We start from the raw sequence: 20,193 nt of genomic DNA, 5'->3' as shown, positions 1-20,193 counted from the left end.
GCCTGTCCAGTGTGTTAAAGGGCGGCGGGGGCGGGGGGGGGGCAGGCCTGGGGCAGGGGTTATGTAGAGGAGGTGGGCAGTGTGTACTGGCCGTGCTTAGTCATTTGTGAAGGGGCAAGTGACAAAGTCTCAGAGCCCTGCTCCTTGCCACCTTCACTGGTCAGCTCTGGCCAGGAGCTTGGGATGGGCAGGAGGCATAGACCCTGCAGCCAGACCAGCCCTACTCCCCCAAGCAGTGCGGGGAGATGCTGTGGGAGCAGCACCCGGCCACTGAAGGAAATCGGCCCCTGTGCTGCCACCATGCAGTCTTTCTCGGTATGGAAAAGCAAGAATTTCACTCATTTTCTTACCTCTCCAAACCTCCTACTCACCGTTGCTTTCCATGCTCTCAGCTAAAGCCTTTGCCTTAAGCTTCACTGAGATAAAAAGACAATCAGAAGGGAACTCCTTCACCCTCTCACCCACGTTCACTGCCAGCCCACCCTCCCACGAGGCAAGGAAGCGCCTCTCCTCTGGGCCTGGCCGCCCTTCCATCTGGGCTCTGTAGCTGCCCTCTCCTGCACAGTCTTTCTTTCCATTCCACTAGTCCTGCCCCGGAGCAAACGGGCCTCAACCTGTCCACTTTAAAAACACATCCCAGCCGACCCCTTTTGATGCTCCCCCTTCAAAGCAACGCCTGGCTCCCTGGCCCACCAATCCAGTCACGTCCCTCTACTGAAAGTGCTCTTGTCCAGGCCAGCAAACAATGATCGCCTTGCTTCGCTGGCCTCAACTTACCTACTAGCACATGACAGCTCATCCCTCCTGTTGAACATTTCTTTCTCTTGGTTTCTGTGACACTGTGCTCTCCCAGCCACCTACCTGTCACTCCGTCTGTCTTCTGGGCTCCTTCTCTGCTGGCCTCCTAATTATTGGGACCTTCTCTTCTTTCCATTTACACATTCTTCCTGGGAATCTCATAGTTTGAATGCATCTATAATGTAATAGCTCCTAAACTTGTTCTCAGGTATGGTCTGCCCCTAAACTCCATATTCTTATGTCCGAGAGTCCATTTGCTATTTCCACTTGGATGTCTAAATTGTCATCTCAACTTTTCCAGCCAAGCAGAATTCTGGGTTCACTGTACTCCTTCTCCCCGTAACGGCCTTTCTTGAGTAACCCAGGCACTCGCCATCTTATTACACTGTTTCTTTTTCAGAGTCAAAGTTATTTTGCTTATTTGTGCTCTCTGAAACTAGAAAGAAAGCTCCACTACCCGTTTCTCCTGTTCAATATTGTATTATATGACAGCGCTTTGTTGATTGACCAAGGAATAAGTCTTTGGCATATGTAACACGCCAGGATTGCTAACTCCTAAGTAAAAGGGAGCTTCATATGCCTATGGATAGAAACATTTAGATTAGATAGTCATAAAGGCCGTTGCCTAAATTCACACCCACCTGGTCTCCTTTCTGGTTCCTGTCTGGATGGAATGCGCCTGTGTTTCGACTCTGTTCAATGTCACTAGTTTCCATCAAGCTCCCATTAGAATATGTGAAATGAATTAAGAGGACCCAAAAAGAATAGCCCACCTTCGCCTTAAGACTCTCTGAAAAGGCTCTTCGGTCCTCTGCTCACAGCTTAAGAACCGGCTGCGTCTCACAGCTTATCACTACACTCAGGAGTGAGAGCTTGTCCAGGGCGCAGAAGAGTCTTGGCTTTGACTCACCCAACACCAAGGGACCAGCAAGAGAAGCTCAACATGCAGCTTTGCCACTAAAATGAGGGAGGGGGAAGAGACGACAGGGTGGAAGGGCATGAGAGAGCTGAGACATAAAAAGAAAAAAGCATACCAATAATAGATAGAGATGGAGAAGACGTGAAGTGTCTGGTCTCGGGCCGGGGGTGAGTCCTCGTGTGACCGTTGAACACTGGGCACCCACTTGGATGTGAGAGACCTGATTATCCCCAGAGCTTCTCCTATTAGAATAAGCCCTCTAAAAGTAAGGGTGGGCCCTAGAGGCTGTAGGGTGCATGTTAAGTTGTTACCTTTGAAAACTGTACCCTCAAACTTATGCTCTGCTCGGATCAAAATCTAAAGGAGAGAAAGCATTTCCTGCATGCCCCACCGGCCGCGCACTCAACACCAAGAGCACAAGCACGCGGGCAGCTCTTCTCCCGGGGGCAGGGGTCTCAGTGACTCAGGGCTTCGGTTGTGGAAGAAATAAAACCTTCAGTCCCTCTTGGCTGTAGCTTGCGAAGCTTCCAAGCAGGGAAATGTGACTAGAGGTAGAACCGAGAAGAGTCCTCACTGAAAACAGGGGAGGTGGATTCCGAGGAGGAAATGGCTCTCATGGCAACAGACTGCCCAGTGGTGAGCGGGAAGACCTTCTACACAGCCTCTTGGGTTCCACAGGGGCTACACGGAAATGCTGGGAAAACCCCGCGTCCCAACACACCTCCGCTGTGCCTCGCTGGCATTGCGGGGGAGAAGGTGGTTGGCTCCTCATTTCCGTTGCTAGACGGATGAATCCTGGACTGGAGATTTCAGGGAGCAGAGAAGGGACAGGAACTGCAGCATCGAAACCTAAAAACGTCTTTTATTTCGAAGTTGTGCTTTGGATTTTCCCCAATCCAACATCTGTTGAGTGACAGTCTTAGGTTCACACAAAGCATCTCCAAGCATACATACGATATTCCAGTTATCAACACTAGTTTAGAGAATATACCGTTTTACACAAACATGACATACAAGTCAGACGCCACAACATCGCAATTCCCTGGAAGATCTAACTTATCTTCTGATGGGAAGTACACATACGCCAGCCCTTCCCGTGGTCTGTTCATCCCGCTGCTGGCGTCATCTCTCCTCATCTCCTTGGGGAGAAACCAGGATGCCCTGAGGAGGCTGGCTGAGACCAGCGTTTCCAGTTTACAGGCTGCTGGCTGCTAACTCCTCTCTTTTCCAAGTTGGGATGCTGGTAGCTCCACCCCACCTCTGTTCCCCAAAGACTGATCCCTCAGAGTCCACACTAGGAAAAGGATCCGTGCCTCACGGGGCAGAGTGGGGCTCTGGAAGCATCATGCTGGTTGAGGCAAGATATCTGAGGAGGGGCTGGTTTCCCGAGGCCCCGGGGGGCCAGCTCCTTCTGGCTTTTCGGTGTAAAAATCACAGTGTGCGACCTCGATTCCAATTGACTGCAGTGAGCTCTGCCGAGGCCTCTCCTCCTCTGGGTCCCCAGTCCTCGACAGGACCACCTCACAGGTGTCAGGAGCACCAGAGAGGGGAAGACAACTTGGCTCCCAGGGCCAGGGGAGCAGATGACCATTCACACACTGTCCAGTTCATGATGCAAATCAGCGGATGGAGACTGACTGAGGGGACGGTGAACACAGTCATGTACGGGGCTGAAAGAGAAATAAGGCAGGAGCAACAGAATAGGCCCAAAGTGTTGTGATTATGAAAGCTTGGCTCTTATTTTCTTAGAGGAGTGTGCTGGAGGGGGAAAAGGGCAGGCACGGGGACCAATTTTGATCACTTGGATCAAAAGGAATGTAACATGAAGGGTGGGTGTCCATTTTCAGCAAGGAAACATATCCTTGGCTATGAAGGCCCTCTGTTGGCTCAGGACCTGCATAAATCCAGGTGACAGACAGGGACAGGCCACTACACAGAGCAACAGGAGCCAAGGACCCCGAGGCCTGTGGGTGCCTCTCCCAGGCTGACTCACTTCTCTGAAAGAGTCTTCAATTCTCCCTTCCAGCTCTTGGCACGGTTTTCCTGGCGTTGCAGGTTATCTTTTGAATTAGTGATTTCCCACAAAGCTCCTCTTTTCCTTCACACAGAATGAGCAAAATCCTACCACCTTCCATAGAGCCAACTACTAACTTCACAATGTTGGGCCAAAAAGAATCTTCTAGGCCAAAGATAAGAAAATTCAAACTTTCCTATCTGAATGGCAACTCAACATCTCTCCTGAACTGTGGAAAAAATAAGGCGAAAAGTGCAGCTTTAAAACCAGAAAACAGAGGAGAGGAATGAGTTTCAGCTTTTACTCAAGTAGCTGTCTGAGACCACGAGCCTGATGTGACTGTCCCCAGCCCTGGCACTCCCGGGACAGCGTGATGCTAGGGAGCTGGGACCACAGGCACCAGATTTGGAGGGTGGATTAAAGCAGATAAGGGTATCATTTTTGCTTTTGGGAGGGGAATCAGAAAAAAGGCCAAAGGAAGGCCAAAACATTCAGCATCTGATTTTTTATTTTCTTAGATTCCAGCCTTGGACTTTAGAGCCCGTGGAGCCAAAGTTCTCTTATTTGTCCTTGTTTGGATAAATAAAAACTGTTTTAAGGGGCAAGGTCTCTCTTTAATCTAACTAGGACTCTGCAAGCCCCTGTTGGTCCCTGAAGAGAGAACTTGTAGAATACCCAAACGAGGGGGTGAACTTAGGACAAGTTTTCATTTGGAAACAATTTCAGGGTTAGCAAAGCTGAATTTTTTAATAGAATAATGAATTTTATGTCTTAAGTGCCCAAAAAAGTAGGAGGAAGAAGGACCCATTTCTTACCTTTTCCAAACCTGCCATAAACACAATAAAACTCTCTTAAGACTCTAGACCATAAAAGGAACCAGCTATAAAACTGTCTTATATACGAAAATGTCATAAATGGAAAATAGTCCGTCAGAGACAAAAAGATAAGATAGGAACCCGAGAAATGTCTATACATTCAGAAAAACTTTAGAAGGTCCATAATAAGACTGGGTTGTAGTTCTAGAGGACAGAGGGGGGCAAAAGCAGACACCAATGACCAATTCACACCAAGAGAAAGAAGACAGAGAGAAGCCCCCACCCCCAAACAGATTACAGGATCAGTCTCGTCCTGCTAAATTTCACATGACGGAGAGATTTCAAAGGCTAGGTTCTCTGGCCCAGACAGATCAAGGTTAGGAACAGAAACAGAGACCCCTGGTGGCTCCTGTGTGAACCGCCACAATAACTTACAAAGAGATTGGTCTACGACCAGGAGAGGCTACACATGCCAGACTAGAAAACCTACCTGTGTGTGTGTGTAAAATGAAGAATGGACTATACATGATCCTCTATAAATCAGTACCCAAAACAAGATGCCACTGAGAGCTGGATGTCAGTAGCCAACCCACCATCTGGTCAGGCGCCCCCTGTGCCTGAGGGGACTGGGACTCGAGCCACGTCCTCACGACTCGCCTCGCCAGATTTCACAGTGACCTGATAATGGAAGAAGTCTTATCTCTGGCTAACCTAAGAACAGTATGTACTGCAGCTGGCTGGATTACGACGACGACTGGGAGAAGCAGAGGGCAGCGGGAAGGGCAGGCCGGGCTGATAATGAGGGCTTCATTCTCAAGGTTTGGGTGATAGGAAGGCTAATTCCTGCAAGAACAACTTAGAATCTACTTTTCAACTGAAGTCCCCAAGCTAGTTAAATAGGAAGATTTTAATAAGGGTCCCTCCAGTCCTCTGTCTAGAACAATTAAATTACATCCCTCAGACAGTACAAGACTTGTCAGTGGGCTGTGGGGAAGCCGATGAGTTGACACCGGGGCTAGTGGCATTTGTTTTGGGGAAGACAGTGGGCTTGGGTCGTGTGGCTGGTGGCTTGACGGGGGCAGCCACCTTGACAGACTTGACAGGCCGGAAGGCGCAGGCGATGTCCCCAGCAGTACTGGCACTGCGCTGGAAGGCGGGCTCGGGGTCCTTGAGGAGCTGGGTGTGCAGGGGGCTGGAGGGCTCCGATGTGGGGGCCACCACTGGGGAGGTTTTGAGGGGCTCCAAGGTGTCCAAAACCACATCAGGGGTGTGCTTGACACTGCTCTGCCGCTCTAGCTCCCGCAGCTCGTTCAGGGCAGAGTTCATAGTTGCCTCAATATCCTGCAAAAGAGGAAAAAGAGGACGCGAGGCTAATGTAGGGAGAAGTCCCCAAGGATCCTATTTCAACAGCATAGGCCACATTGTGAAGAAAGCAACTATAAGGAGATGTCCAGAGTATTTTACTTGGCCAAAATCTTGAACATGTGAAAGTTCAGAATATGGGAGAAGGGGAACAAGGGGATTTTCTTTATCATGAGGTTTTCTTTCCTTTAGAAAGAGTGGTTGAGATGTTTTTTAAATAGAGTCCTCGGGTTTTAGAGACATGCACTGAAATATTTATGCATGAAACGACATATAACCCAGTGGGGAAGGGAAGGGTGGATGAACGAAGAGCAGCCAAGAGTTCAGTCATGAGTACACTGGATTTATCATCCGATTCTCTCTACTTTTGTATATGCTTGAAATTGTACATAATAAACATTTTTTTAAAAAGTAGGAGAGATGAAGTATGTTCTTTGCTCTCTTGGACTTCAAGGCCAAACATTAAGAGGGTTAGTCGTTCCTCCTCAAGGGCTGAGGAAATGTTCGAGAGCCCTGGCCCTGAAGACCCATCAGGACACCTCCCCTGCCCTTGCCCCCAAGACCGCCCCCCCGGTACCCAACTTGATGAAGCCATTTCCTTCTACCCATCACCACGAGAGGGAACCAAAGAGTGACCAGGAGGGGGAGCCAGAGCCCACAAAGGTGAACCACCTTCTGCAAGTCACAGTGGAACACTCTAGATCTAAGGAAATAGCAGTCGTAGCTCAGGGGCTCAAGGCAGAACCAAAGACCCTTTGTGTGCAGCCAGCTGCCTCCCAGGGAGACCTCCCGGCCCCCTCCCTCCCCACACACTTGTCTGGCACCCCTAAACCACCACAGGGCTCCTCCCCTGGGATAGGCTCACACTGAAAAATTGTGAAATTTCCAAAGAAAGGCCCCTGGTTAAGGTTTCTTTGTCCTACAGGTGATCCAAGCGTTCTGTTGATAGTGATTCAATTTCACTCATCCCCATGAGGTTCTCAACCTTAAAAATGCTCAGGAAGAACTGCGCCTCCCTCAGTCTTGCTCTGTAGCTAGAGTGTGTCCCAGGTGTGTACCTACTCAGACATTGCTAGTAACACCTGGCCAAAGAGGGAGCTGGGAGGATTCCCATGGTGCAAGGCAGATCGCAGCCAAGAGCTTAAGTAGAGGCACAGAAATAAAAGGCTAGCAAAGCAGGACATCTCAGGCCCACAGCTTAATACTGTGCTTGCCACGTCCACCTTCCCATAGCAAAGCACCACAATTAAGCCAATAGAGAGCACACCCAGACTCTACTGGCCCCTGGAAGATGAGGTGACGGGTATCTCAACTCAGTTGAGACACAAGAGGGCAACAATGAGCCCTCTGGTCCTACCTGGTCTAGTGAAAATTAGAGAGCTGGGAGAGACGTCTGAGTGAACTGCTTGGAGTGGCCCCAGGAGTCGGATTTTTAGAGGTGGGGTTGGGTCTCTAACATTTCACGGAAAACAGAGACTCGTCAGTGTGGTGCGTACATGGAAAGAAGACCCCGTAACCAAGGAACTTGTCTCCACTGCATCTGGAGGCTTGGGCTGGAAACCCTCCTGGTACCCGAGCTCCCGGTGGCAGAGTTATTTGGGGCCTTCAAGACCAGGAGCAGGTTGTTGCTTGATCGTCTATCTACCACGAGGGACCAGAGCGGCCTTAGGAAATGGGGTGACGGAGATGAGCAGAGTGATAGAAAACGGTGGCCAGAACTACAGCTGAGCCTCAACACTGGGGCAGCTTCACTAAAGTCTCCCAGGGTCTCAAGACTCCAACTCGGGCTGAACGGACTCTCAAAATACCCTATCTGTAAGTTCTGGCTTTACCAATTACAACAGCCTAGCACATAGCTGATCTATGAGCAGGAAATCTGAATTCTTTGATCCTGTCTTCAAGGTCTTCTTGGGGAGACAGGGATTGGCAAATTTCTTGGAAAGCTGTCTTATCAGGTCCAGCAGCCCAGCAGTCTCTGAACTCAGTGCGTGATGCACAAAGCACTGTTCTGCTTCAAGCCCCGTTCTAATGAGCACGGGCTGCACTACACAGTAACGACAAGTGTAGACTCCTGCCAGCTGTCTGTCCAGGAGCCCCCAGTTACCTGTGCAATGACCTCAGGGTCCATGGGCCGATGGTTATTGAAGCTTTTCGACCTTCCTGCTGTCACTGTCTTCCGGATCTGGGGACTGTCCAGCCGATTCTTTAGGGACGAGTGGCGGCTGATGGAGTTGAGGCTCCCATGCCCACTGATGGAACACTTATCTGGCCCTTCCTTGGGGAGACTCTGGCTCATGATGGGCTGGGAAGACGGGCGGCAGCCAGCCCCCACCCCCGGGGAGGCGGGGTCAGTCAGGGAACTGCTCAGCCCATGGCTGTCACTCCGAAATGTTTTCCGGATGCTCCCAGATTCTGGCCGCTTCCTCTGCCTTCAATCAGAAACAGAAAGGGCAGTGTGACCAGGAGCCCTGGCCCCGAGGAAGCTATGATGAGTGAGAGGGGCTGATGCTGGCATCCAGGGACTTCTGGCATGAGAGGGACATAGAGCATGTGCTCTCCTTGATTTGCCTTCCCTTGCTTTCTCCATGTCTCTGTTCCCCTGCCACCCCAATCTGGGCAAAGGAGAAATGGATACTTACTTGGTGATCGTGGGCTTTGAGTTCTCAAGATGTAAGGTGCTGTCAGGAGAAATGTCTGCTTAAACAAAAGTTTCTAATGGGAGACAGATTCATGGAAAGGCCCCTCCATTACCTGCTCTGAACAGAAACCAGGCCCCAGGTAGGAGAAAAAGTCTCACCATCACCAAGGAGGTGGGGAATTGCTGGTAAGAGGAGAGCTGACTTTTCCAAATTTTAGCATATTTCTTAGTCCATCTACAAAACTGTAATCATTTTGGGCTTTGGCAGGAGGCTATTGTTGCCTATTCTGCACACATGGACAGAATATTTTTCAAGAGGCTGCAATGCTGCAGTTAGGGCCAAGTTTGTGCATTTTCTTAGGGTGGAAATACATCTACGTGACCCTAAGTCACCCAGCACTAGGTTGAACCCTGGCTCCGAATCAGTTTGTTTCAGACCACTAAGGCTCTCATACAAAATAGTTTGGCAGAGTCCTAGTATATGGGTGTTGCCTACTGCTGAGTAATTTCATTTTCCCTTGGAATCAGATTCTAAAGGACCTAATCTAAGAAGCAATGAAACTGCTGGTTTGGGACGGCAGCTAGGAAGCTCTGATCCTGAATCCAAGCTTCAAGCCTGGGGCTGAGGCAGGACTTGAGGATGGAAGCAGGGAAGGAGCAGGACATGAAGATAAGGAGCTGGTCGACGTGGCAGGGCCAGTGTTCCGAGCCAGTCCTGGTCTTGTTCACTGGTTAGTCTTCCTGGGGCCTGGTCTGGGACCCGGCACACTGAGGCCACTCCATGAAGCTGCCTGCTCAGCAGTTTAGCCTTAGGTGTCAGCCACGCTCGAGTGGAAAAAGGATGTTCTCAGAGTCTTAGAAGGCCCAGCTGAAACGAGTCTTCTTCTGCAAGTTGCTGCTGGCGCCCCAACTCCAACGGCAGGCAGAATCCATTGCTCCCTCTGCTATTCCTTCAGCGCGCTGATGGCACTGCTTCTTAGTCGCCAGTCTATGTGGTATTTACCTTGCCAGACTGTGAGCTCTGAGACCAGGGACCATCTTATTCATCTCTGAATAATGAGCACCAGTGCTTGGCACAACAGTAGGCACTCAATTAATGTGTGGAATTAAGGTGAAATGCCACACTCTAGTCCCTTTTCGCTGATTTCCCTTTTCTACTTAAGGATGGTTGACTCACAAGGCTAAAACTGCTAAGGAGGCAGATTTATGGAGTGGCTGGTATGTGCCAGGTCCCGGGCCAGGCCCTGGATGTAAAGAGAGGAAGACAGAGTTCCTAGTTTCAAGGAGCTCAGCCTGGTGGGGAATCTGAGTACAGCTTGAGTCCTGAGAGATACTCAAACTGCCTTGGGAATACCGAATAAGGGCACAGAACTCAGCCCTGCGGAACTTGGGGGTGTCAGAAAGGCCTCCCCAAAGAGGTAAATGTTTGGACTAAGCGTTGGCAGGAGAGGGGGAGTCGACCAGATGAGGAGATAGCATAAACCAAGGCCCCGGGGTGAGAGAGAACTCGGGGCACTCAGGACAATGAAGGGGCTTGGGAGGAGTGCTGTGTGGGGCAGGAGGTGAGGCTGGAAGGCATATAAGACCCGCCCGGGGGCTGCTGCTCACCCACCCATGAGCTGGTGTCAGGTAGACCATGTCCCCCAAGGACCCCATCTTGATATCACCAAGCAAGGAGTTCAAGGGAACCGCCTTGACTTCCACAGGCGTCATCTTTTGACTATGTCAGCTATTACTCTCTACAATTTCTCTGTACAATCAAATATATGATGAGTTCAAAATATGTACCTAACTAGTTACCTAACTCTCCTTCCACCAACCCTGCCTTGGTTTCTGGGTTAATTATCAGCTTATGACCTTATGATTATAGGTTTATAATGAACATAGACTTGTAAATAAGGAGAAAACATGATCGCCCACAATTGCTTTTTATTAGCTTGTCCTTCCAGCAGGGCACGACGCTGGAGGGAAACAAATAAAATCTCAATCTTTTTTACTGGTCTGACTTAAATTATAACCACACTGACTGAGTGAGCTGAATCAGCTACTTTACTAACTTGAGGGCGAAAGAGATGGAAAAGAGCCACGTGCCCAACCACTCCCCCTGCTACCGTCTGGGTGGAAAAAAGCCAAGAGATCTGGGCAACCTGGTGCAGTTTAAAAACAACAAGCATCTTTTATTCTCCTTCCAGTTTCAGTGTCCAGAGGCTATGGTTAACAGGTTTTCAATGTGCAAATCATTTCATTCCTCCAAAGCCAGAGGGGAATAAAAATTGTACATCATCTCCAATCCACATTCATCAGGAGCACCCTGGGGCTTGTCATCCTGCTGGCACTGGGCCAGGTTTCAGGGTCTGGCGGAAAGAGGTCTGTAGGCTTTGGGACTTGGTGTCTGGCCCCTTGAGATGAGATTAGTTCTCCAATAACCTGAATGTCTCTAAGGGAGGCAGCAGCACACAGGCGTGGAATCCCTCTAGACAGCCAGATCGGGTGTGGGTGGGGCTTAAACCCCAGCACGTCGCTAACAGCCACAATGAAAGCTGGGGGCAGAGTTAAGAGCCTGCTGGACAGGAGTGGGAATCTGCAGAGGGACTAAGAGGAACGGATAACACACAGGGCCAAAGCAAGAGGGAAAAATGGAAAGTTATTTCTATTGATGTGAAAGACAGAAGAAAAGGGAGCTCGGGGTTAGACGATGAGTAAAGAGCTCAGGACAAAGCCTTCCTTGGGGGCATGGCGGTCTCCTCTCCTCCACGGGAGTGAAGCAGGACGGGGAGAAACAGACACATGAGGCCTGGATACACCCATCCGGGAGAACGGGAGCCTCGCAGAAGACACACAAGACTTGGGGTCTCTGGACAGACAAGGGCCAAGGAAGACATCAAAGACTATTACTTGAGTAAGAATGGACAAGAGAAGGCACCTCTGAGGAACACGACAAAACCAAGTTGCATAAAGGGACCAAAGCTTTGGCCAAAGTTTTCTCGGTCAGCCAGCCGGGAAAGTCTGAGCTGACAGATGCTGCAGGGCACAGAGTGGAGCCCCTGCCACAGTGTGATGGCCGCCAGCTGGAGGCCGGGACCTGCCCACGAGGGCTGTGGACGCTTCCTCGGCCCTGGCCGCCTCGTAGCAGCAGTGAGCACATGCAAACCATCAGGCGGGGGCAGGGGGGTGGGGAGCCCCACGTGCAGAACAGGAATGGGGGAGTTAGGCTGAGGGAGCGGGGAGCCCCACGTGCAGCACAGGAAGGGGGGGGTTAGGCAAGGGGAGCTGGGTGTTGCCAGTCGTTCAGGGGAGCAGAAAATGAAAAGCAGAGCTTACTTGTTGATGTTTGCAAGATAAATATCGGCTACATGACCCCCACTGGGACAGCTGGCCCCCGCTCTGGCTGTCACCTTTTCTTCAGGTGGCTCAGAAATGACCTCAATCTCAGACTTGGGGCTGGACCTCTCCACGACACCGTCCTCGCTGGGGAGAAGGGGCAGGCAGGCAGGAGGGAGGGGAAAACAACAACAACACAAAAAGCAGCGTTAAATCGGCAAGATGGCCCCCCGAGACACACGCGACCCCGCACCGGCAAGACGGCCCCCCGCGACACACGCGACCCCGCACCGGCTCAGAGGCAGCAGCGACACCGGGCTGGGCTGGCTCTGCGAGCAGAGGCAAGGAGACCTAAGGGCCTTTGGAGGGTTGTTTAAATAAAAATAAATAATCCCGCTGAGTTCTGCGGGATCCCGAGCTCCTCCAGAAAGGTGGGCTAGGGCACACCTGGGCTAGAGGCATGTGCCTCCTACCCGACGCTGCTTTGCTGTGGCAGCTGTGCTGGGCCACCTCCTGGAGAAGGAGGCGGCCAGTCCAGGTGGCAGTTTATCTGCTGAGGTCCCGAGCACTGCCGGGTAAGGACAGTCAGCTCTGCGGTGGCTCTGGAGATGCCGGCGCTGAGGCAGGACACTGCCACACTCTGTCGTAGCGCATCCAGCCCCGCTTAGGGCATCCAGCCGGTCCCAGGTCTCTCCACTGCTCTCCTGGCCCCTCTGGCTACTGATGACAAAGTGAGCCCCTTCTCCCTCACAATTCATCTTCTCTCGGTCCTGTAGTGAAGTCATAATGCTAAATTTGGGAGGGTCCTGTCCACGCACAGATGGCCACCAGGTTTGCGATGTTATCAACAGGGAGGACTTTCCCGCAGAACGAGCTGGGGAGAGGCTGGGAGGGTGCAGACTCACTCAGGATATCAACCTTTAAAAAATAATATTAAGGGAAGGACTGAAAACACTGATAGCATCGTATGCAAGGGGAGGGAGCTGGGTCAGAGGGCAAAGGGGCAGGGAGGCAGGCTTGGGTGGCCACAGGGGCCTGGGGGACATTGCTTCAAAGAGCTGGAACCAGCTGACAGCCCATCTGATGAAGTCTCTCTGGGACCAGTACCAGGTCATGTTCCCTTTGTTCCCTGCACCCCACATCTTTGCCCAAGTCCACCTCATCTGGGTTAAATGAACTGGGTCATTTCCACAAGGCTGCTTAAGTTAGATTTCTCCTAGAATTAAGGAATTCATCATTTTCATTTAAGTGGAAAAGCATCATCAGTGGCCCAACAGTTGAGGTTGGCATAGTTGCTTAAAAAAGAGAGAAGTAAAAATATTGTCCCAAGCTGATCTTTCCAGAAAGGAAATGTAAGTGGTTAATTAATGCGCCCTCAACACCAGTCATCAGGTGCAAGTGTGGATGAGCGCTGGCTGGCACGTTTCTGAAAGGACTTGGGGGTCATGGTGGAGGAGTGACTTGTAGGGGGAACAGAGAGTTTAAAAAACAACTCTCCACTGAGTCTGGGGGTCCTTCAAGGAACAGAGTGACCTCAGGAGCATGCTGGCGCCCTGTGGGGACTGGTCTCCCTCACCCTCCTACGGCTCCAGAAATAAAGCCTCACTTCCACAGTGCAGCCAGGGACCCCTCAAAGTGCAGGGGCCCAACGTACGTGTCTTGGACCACGATGTACTGATGGGGGATGAGCCCGTCGATGCCGTTGTGCCGGCCTTCCCACCAGTCGTCGGAAGCCCGCTGGTAGAGCAGCAGGGACGCCCCCTTCTTGAAGGACAGCTCTCGGGCTGTCCGACCCACGTAGTCAAACTTGGCGATGGCCTCGATGGGCTCGCACTCTAAGAGGGGCGGAAAAGAAGGAAACATGTTGTTGGGACTCACAGCCGCAGGAAACTGGGTGGAGACGTCCAATTAGCTGACTTACAGTGGTGGGAAGATAACCTGGCGTGGAAAACAAGCGCTGCACGCTCCGTACGGCAGGCAATTCCCGTGCAGCCTGTGCCATCGCCCTGAAAGCACGGGCGTGACCTTTCCTGCCGTTGCTCCTGCTGGCCCTCTGCCTGCAATCCCTTCTCTCATCTGCCTGGGGGACACCTCGACTCACCGCTCACACACCACCTGCTTCCTGTAGGAACTTCTTTGGTGTTTCCACAGCTCTTTATGCTGACCCCAATCATCGAATACGCATACTGTATTTGTAAGCATTATTTGATAATAATTATAAAATTATATGATTATAAAATAACTGATTATAAAATAACTCCATTAACTGTAGAATGTTTGTATTTTAAATAATTTACTTATGTTATCCATTCCCCCAGTAGCACATGAGCTTTTAGTCTCTATAAAGAGAAAAGAACTTGCCAAATCAACTGTCCAAGGAGCAAAATATGGAAAATATACTTTGTGGACAATATATGCAGAAATGTGCAGGAAAGTGATCTGAAAAATTGAAAGGGGTTTACAAACACAATGTATTTCATTTTTGTGTGAGCTTCTGCTTCTGTGAAACAGGGAGAGTAAGAGCGGCTCTTTCCCGAAGCTGTCATGAGGAGTCAGTAACAGTAAGAGCGCTCCGAACAGCCCATGCCATGCTATGCTGTGTGCGTGTTAGCCACGGTCGTCATCGTCATCATTATCATTAGCTGCTCTGGGCTGCAGGTAGAGGTCAGAGAGCAGAAAGAAGGCTCCCAGAAGCCTGGAACTGAAGTTAAAGTCGGATATTCTGAGCTGTGGAGAGAGGCTGCTTAAAAACACGACCAGGCCCAGGCAGCTGTGGCTGGTGGGTCTGCTCCTGAACAGGCGTGCAGGGCCAGAGCTGTCACTGCAGGAGGCAGACCAGAGAAGCCCATCTAAATACAGACGTGTGTCACTCAACAACCAGGAGATGTTCTGAGAAAGGCAGCACTGGGCGATTTCGTCACTCTGTGAACATCGAGTGCACTCACACAAACCTAGATGGCGGAATTGACTACACATCTAGGCTACACGGTGCTAATCTTATGGGACCACCATCGTATATGCCATCCTTCATTGACCAAAACGTTGTTATGCAGCATAGGACTAACCCAATCCCAGTTCTGGGCAGCCTCAGCTGCATCACTTGACCTCTCTGACCTCAGGCTTCTCAACTATAAAATAGCGGCTCTCTCTGTTTCACTGGGGGTTAGGAGATGAGACATACAGAGCTCGAGCGGAGCTGGGCACATGAGGGGCTCTAAAGAAACACGAATTTCCCTAGTTTACCTACTCCTTTCTCATAACGTGGCAAATTATCATGTTGATCCATCTGACCTCAGGATCCAAATAAGCAGTCCTAATTTTTTTCTCCTTTAAAAGCTGGCCCAGGACTGTAGAGTTCACAGCCAGGCAGGGAGCAAGGAAAGCTCTGCAGACTGTGTGCCATTTCATTCTCATGCCCAGAAAATTCTGAGGCCCCTTGTCAGCTGCTGAGACTTCCAGGGCCCAAGTGGTCCAGAAATGAAGGTGTGGAACTGTTGGAAGGAGGGGGAAATGCGCTGGCTGGACAGACCCTAATAAATCATGGGCACTGTCGAGGGGCCCGCAGATGACAGCTGCACATTCCACCTCCTGACGCACAGCCGCCAGGCTACATGGCACCCACGTGTTTATACTCTGGAAAGGGTCAATTTTTCAGTCGGCAGGCGTGGAAGTGTGTGGTTTCTGCGTCCCGATTCCCACTCCCCTCTGGCTGGCTTCTGTCGAGTTCTTGGCACCCAGCTTCTCTATTCCCCAGGCTCACTGTTTTTCAAATGAGCTCTCCTTCGCTTTGGTCTCCAGCTACCTGGCAGGAATCTGAGCTGGGAAGGGGGACTGAAATCATGCTGGCGAGACAGCCAGGCGAGACAAGGAGCTGGGAGCTGGGCGAGAAGGTTGAAGGGCTATGAAAGGTCAAGCTGTCCATCTCTGGTTTAATATGGAGACCATCCTACTTGAGAAGGTGGGCTGCCTCCCCAAGAAGGGGAAGGAATGAAAAGGAGGCAGGAGTGCCCCTGCCTGTCTTTGGGGGCTGCCGGGCAGGAGGCTCATCAGGAGCACAGGATCTACACTCCCTTCCTTCTGCTGCCCCCGGGGGCCCACGGACTCCATGCAGGGCCTCGTACCGTCGTCGCTGGTGTGGTGCTCTGCAGTCGCATCCTGGGCGGAGTCTTCAGCCGAGGCAGTCTCTCCATGTGGGCTGTCACTGCAACAGAAGCAAGAGGACCGGGGCCTCAGCGTGTGCTTACAAAATTCTCATCTTCTCCTTCAAAGCATCCTGGGAGCAAGTGCATGGAATCTCTCTCACGCTTTCTATACTCTGATTGCACACAACAGACACATGCTTATAATGAAAGAGAAGGTTCCAGAGGTTCTCTAACCTAGCTCCTGCTACAGAAATTACTTGAGATTACTTGGGACTTAGAATATATTGAGACAAACAGAAACCCTTTTGAACTTACAAATCTTTTTGAAAATACAGAACAACTCAACTCCTCAAGGGCTGTTTCTCTAGGTGAATTCGTTCCTAGAGGGAGCATAGTGGAAGAAAAACACTAAGCTTCATCACCAGGTACAACCAGATCCAAAAGTCAACTGACACTTGGAAGCTGTGTGACCCTAGGCAAGTTACTTCGTCTCTTTAAGCCTCAGCTACCTAATCTATAAATTGAGGATCACCGCCTGTGCGCCCCACAAAGCTGCGCGAAGATTCAGTGCCACACGAGGGGGTGATGAACAAGTGGTACTTCCTTTCCTTCTTTCTCACTTTGCTGGACGCCTCTAGGTTGCTTTGTGGTTCAGTCTGTGTGCTGGTGAGAAAGTGGGAGGTGAGTCACAGCAGTGGGTGGGAAGCAAGAGCAGGGGGAGAAGAGTCTGCTGTAGGCTAGCCTTGCAAGAGGGAGGGGATGGAAGCTGGGTCAGGTTCCTGAAAAGATCCATGGGGTCTAAGATCCTCCAGGATAGAGAATTGAGAATGGCCAGGGAAATTGCTAGCAAAGTCGTTTCTACTCCTGATCACCTGGCTCACGGACTTCAGAGTGCATGGGGACGGGCACCTGGAAGTTCTCATTTCCTGAAACGGAGAGGAAAACCCCACTCATTTCTAAAGTTCCTTTCTCCGGAGTCGGTAGTGACAAGTGAGCCTTTCCAGGCAGTTCTGAGGAAGCACCACCCCCTCAACCCTACAGCCTGGCCTCGCAGGTTCTGCCTTAGAGCCTGCAGCCTCTTGCTCCCCATGGGATGGGTTTTTCTCTCCTAGAAAGTTCCCCAAAGACCAGGGCCCAGGTCAGAACTCATCCCATGTGAAGCAAGTCAGTTCAAGGAGGTTCTTCAGACTTCAGAACATTCTGGGAGAATATCAACAGCGATTCCTCTTGTCAAAAAATGTGGGCACAAATCTCACTGTTTTCTGGCCCTAAAAACCCTCTGATGAGTTTGGTGACATTCTGGAAACCCTCAGGGCCCCAGGGGTGCACAGAGCAAAGGCTCACTTTCCCCCAGGGCTCCAAGTTTGTTTACGTGGCCATCCACTGAGGTGGCAGTTCTCAAACTTTAGGGAGTCCCGGATGGCTTGTTAAAAACATTGCCTCACCCCAGAGTTTCTGATTCACTAGGTCTGGGAAGAGCCAGAGGGTTGGCATTTCTAACCAGTCCCATGTGACGTGGATGCTGTTGGTCTGGGGACTCCCTGAGAACCATTGCTCTCAAGTAAAGGCAAGATGATGCTTTTTAAGGTCCCTTCGAGCCCTAAAATCCTATGCTTCTCTTGTTCCACACTCACACCCCAGCAACACCCCCAGGGCCACCAACACACATGGTCTCAGAAGAAGCCCTGCATGGCACACAGCAGGCCATCCTAGAAAACCGGGTTCCAGTTTCAGGGCTGGTAAGGCGGCGAAATGGGGTTGGCTTCTCCTCTCCACAGCTGCGGGCATGCCAGGCAGCCTGGTGCTCCCTCCTCCTGGCTGCTCTGGTCCCCCAGACATTCTCCAGGATTCTTGGGCTCCAGCCCCGCTTTTGCCACCCTTCCCTCACCTCCTTCATTGGTCTTAGCCTACTTCACTGGCACTTCTCTCTCTTCCCAAAGAAGAGGAGAGGCTGGGAGCCTTCTGGGTGAGTGTGAATCAGTGTTTAGATGGTTCCTCTTACCCAGGGTCACTTATTCTTGATCCTTTGCTTCTCGCCTCCCACCCAGTCTGTGCTAGTAACGTTCCCTGACTAATCTTGTGGTTTTTCCAGAGGCTGCTAATAAATCTCAAATGCACAACATGCAACAGGGGGCTGGGGAGAAGACCTTGGAGAGGACTGTGCCCTCCCATCCGTGCCCTGGGAGCCACCCCCTCCCAGGGCTCTGTCTGTTCCACTGGGCTGTGACGGGGGAGCCGGTCCGTGGGGGCCTCCGTGTCCTGGGATGGGTCCGGAGCCTGCAGCAGTTTGGCATTTGAAAAGTGGGGTGGGGGAAGACTTTAGAAGGAAGGTCAAGCAGGAGCTGGGAACACTATTTCACAGCTTTCCAACGCTCCTGTAAGGGAAACCACCCCCCCCAAGTCACATGCACAAGGACAGCTCCCAGATTGCACCAGCCAGTAGGCTGAGACCTGAACAACCGCCCCAGTCCCCACCCCTCTGTGACAAAAAGCTTTCTCTCCAAGCTGGCAAGCCTAGGTTTCTCCAGCTCAGACCCAGATGCTGGGATCTGCAGGACGGTGGAGGAGACAACCCAGGGATGTCAGTGATATTTTTATGTTCACAGACACATGAATATCACTTTCTGCACTCCTTGGGCAGAAGCCTCCTTCAGGGAGAAGCACAGACCAACTGGCCTCTAATTAGGTAAACAACCTCCCCTGTCCTCCCCCACCTCAGTCGATCGCAATGGGGCTGGCTGAATTGGTTCCAGATGTTGACTTCAGATGGAATCCGATTTGGGCTGGCTTATGCTTTCAGCCCAGGCTGAAACACTATTTAGGGGAAGCAGGGAGGGGGAGCAGGAGAAGGAGGTAAGGGACATTACAGAGCAAAAGAGAGAGGCAGTTGTCTCTGTGTTATTGGAAAAATGCCTTGGCAAGTGGAATCCGGGTTGGGAGGGGTAGTGTGGGGCAGTGGATGGTGCCCTGCACCAAGACATGAGAGCAGGTTGGATTGGTCTGAAGGACCGTCACTGGCCTCTCGGGGCTGCACTGGCCTTCTCTGTAGAATGGAGGCAGTGATTCATTATTTGTCCAAAAGGAGGGGCTAGGACAGACGTACCCAGGATCCCCTCACCTCTGCTCCCAGGCGAGGGCAGCCGGTGGTCCTGGTTCAGGGAGGGGCGGCGCCTAACCTGCCGAAAATGGGGCGGACTCCTCCTCCTCTTCACAGATTTCTGAAATCATTCTACACTCTTATTGTGCAGACTCACGGTCAGGAAGTCATGCCTCACACTTAAGTCTTCCCCAAAAGAAAGAAATCCCCTGGGACCTGGGCCTGCTCCTCTCACAACACACAGCACAGAGCAGGAGCCGGAGAGACACTGCTGACTGACGACAGCGGGTCTAGACACAACTTCATAGAATCTCCTTTCTTGGAGATTTTGATGTTACTATTATTGCCGTCATTGTCTTTCAGGATGGTCCTTCACCACTCAGAACTCGTGAAAAGGGAGGTGGCACGCAGTGGCATGTACTCCGCAGGCCGGGTCAAGGTGGGTACTGCCTGCACCGTCCCCAGATCCCCGGCAGCTTGAGGCCCCTGGGAGTGGGAGGCGGGAGGATCTGCTGGTCCCTCTGGTCTCGCCTGGCCATCTGGCCCCCACACCGTGTGTGCTGGTGACGCCCTCCCTCCCCCAGCCCTGAGCCCCCTACCAGTAATCCTCCGTGCTTCCTCCTCTGCTATAGATGGGGCCCTCCAGCTCCCTGGGGTTTGGGAAGACGTGCTCATGCTGGATGATGATGGTTTTGATCAGCTCGTTCACGTGGGTTTGGCAGGACACCTGGTCATGGCCCTCCGGCACCGACATCAGCGAGGGCCCGAAGCAGATGGCGAGGTTGTAGGGGTCCATCATGTTCTCTTCACTGAACTGTGATAAACTGGAGGAGAAGGGAAAGGGCAAGCTGGAAAGCACTCGCATGAACGCCCGGAGGACAGCATCAGAGGAGGCACTGCCAAGAACAAGAGCAGAAGTTCCACAAACTGCCACTTGCTTTGCGTGGGGTGTCAGAGCCCCTCTAGAACGCTGGCAAGGGAGAAGAGAATGACCACCAGGATGGTCATTCAGGAGCCGGGAAAGGCAAAGTGGAAGCACCTCCGTGCAGGTCTCACCTCTCCTCTCTCTCCAGCTCCCCATTCAAAC

The 20,193-nt window shown here is 51.6% G+C and overlaps 1 protein-coding gene across 13 annotated transcripts in view; it reads right to left on the bottom strand.

Moving 5' to 3' along the window:
• Window positions 1–2,559: 2,559 nt before the first annotated feature.
• SRGAP2 (SLIT-ROBO Rho GTPase activating protein 2) overlaps window positions 2,560–20,193 on the bottom strand; it is a 236,592-nt gene continuing 218,958 nt past the window's right edge. For 4 of the 13 annotated variants that reach the window (XM_046680828.1, XM_046680829.1, XM_046680834.1 and 1 more), the window contains 7 exons: window positions 19,706–20,002; window positions 15,989–16,068; window positions 13,522–13,702; window positions 11,868–12,014; window positions 8,548–8,586; window positions 8,013–8,337; window positions 2,560–5,887 (listed from right to left, as the gene is read on the bottom strand). In XM_046680828.1, the coding sequence (XP_046536784.1) occupies window positions 5,504–5,887; window positions 8,013–8,337; window positions 8,548–8,586; window positions 11,868–12,014; window positions 13,522–13,702; window positions 15,989–16,068; window positions 19,706–20,002 (1,453 nt within the window). In that variant the 3' untranslated portion in view covers window positions 2,560–5,503. Of the gene's footprint in view, window positions 5,888–7,265; window positions 7,361–8,012; window positions 8,338–8,547; window positions 8,587–11,867; window positions 12,015–12,772; window positions 12,786–13,521; window positions 13,703–15,988; window positions 16,069–19,705; window positions 20,003–20,193 lie in introns of those variants that run through there. The other 9 variants (XM_046680832.1, XM_046680833.1, XM_046680835.1 and 6 more) reach the window with 7 other exon arrangements.

The sequence above is a fragment of the Equus quagga genome, chromosome 13 (genome assembly GCF_021613505.1).
Source record: "Equus quagga isolate Etosha38 chromosome 13, UCLA_HA_Equagga_1.0, whole genome shotgun sequence".
NCBI classification, from domain to species: domain Eukaryota; kingdom Metazoa; phylum Chordata; class Mammalia; order Perissodactyla; family Equidae; genus Equus; species Equus quagga.
The sequence above is the reverse complement of the archived record's forward strand: the minus strand, read 5'-3'. Positions and strand labels throughout refer to the sequence as shown.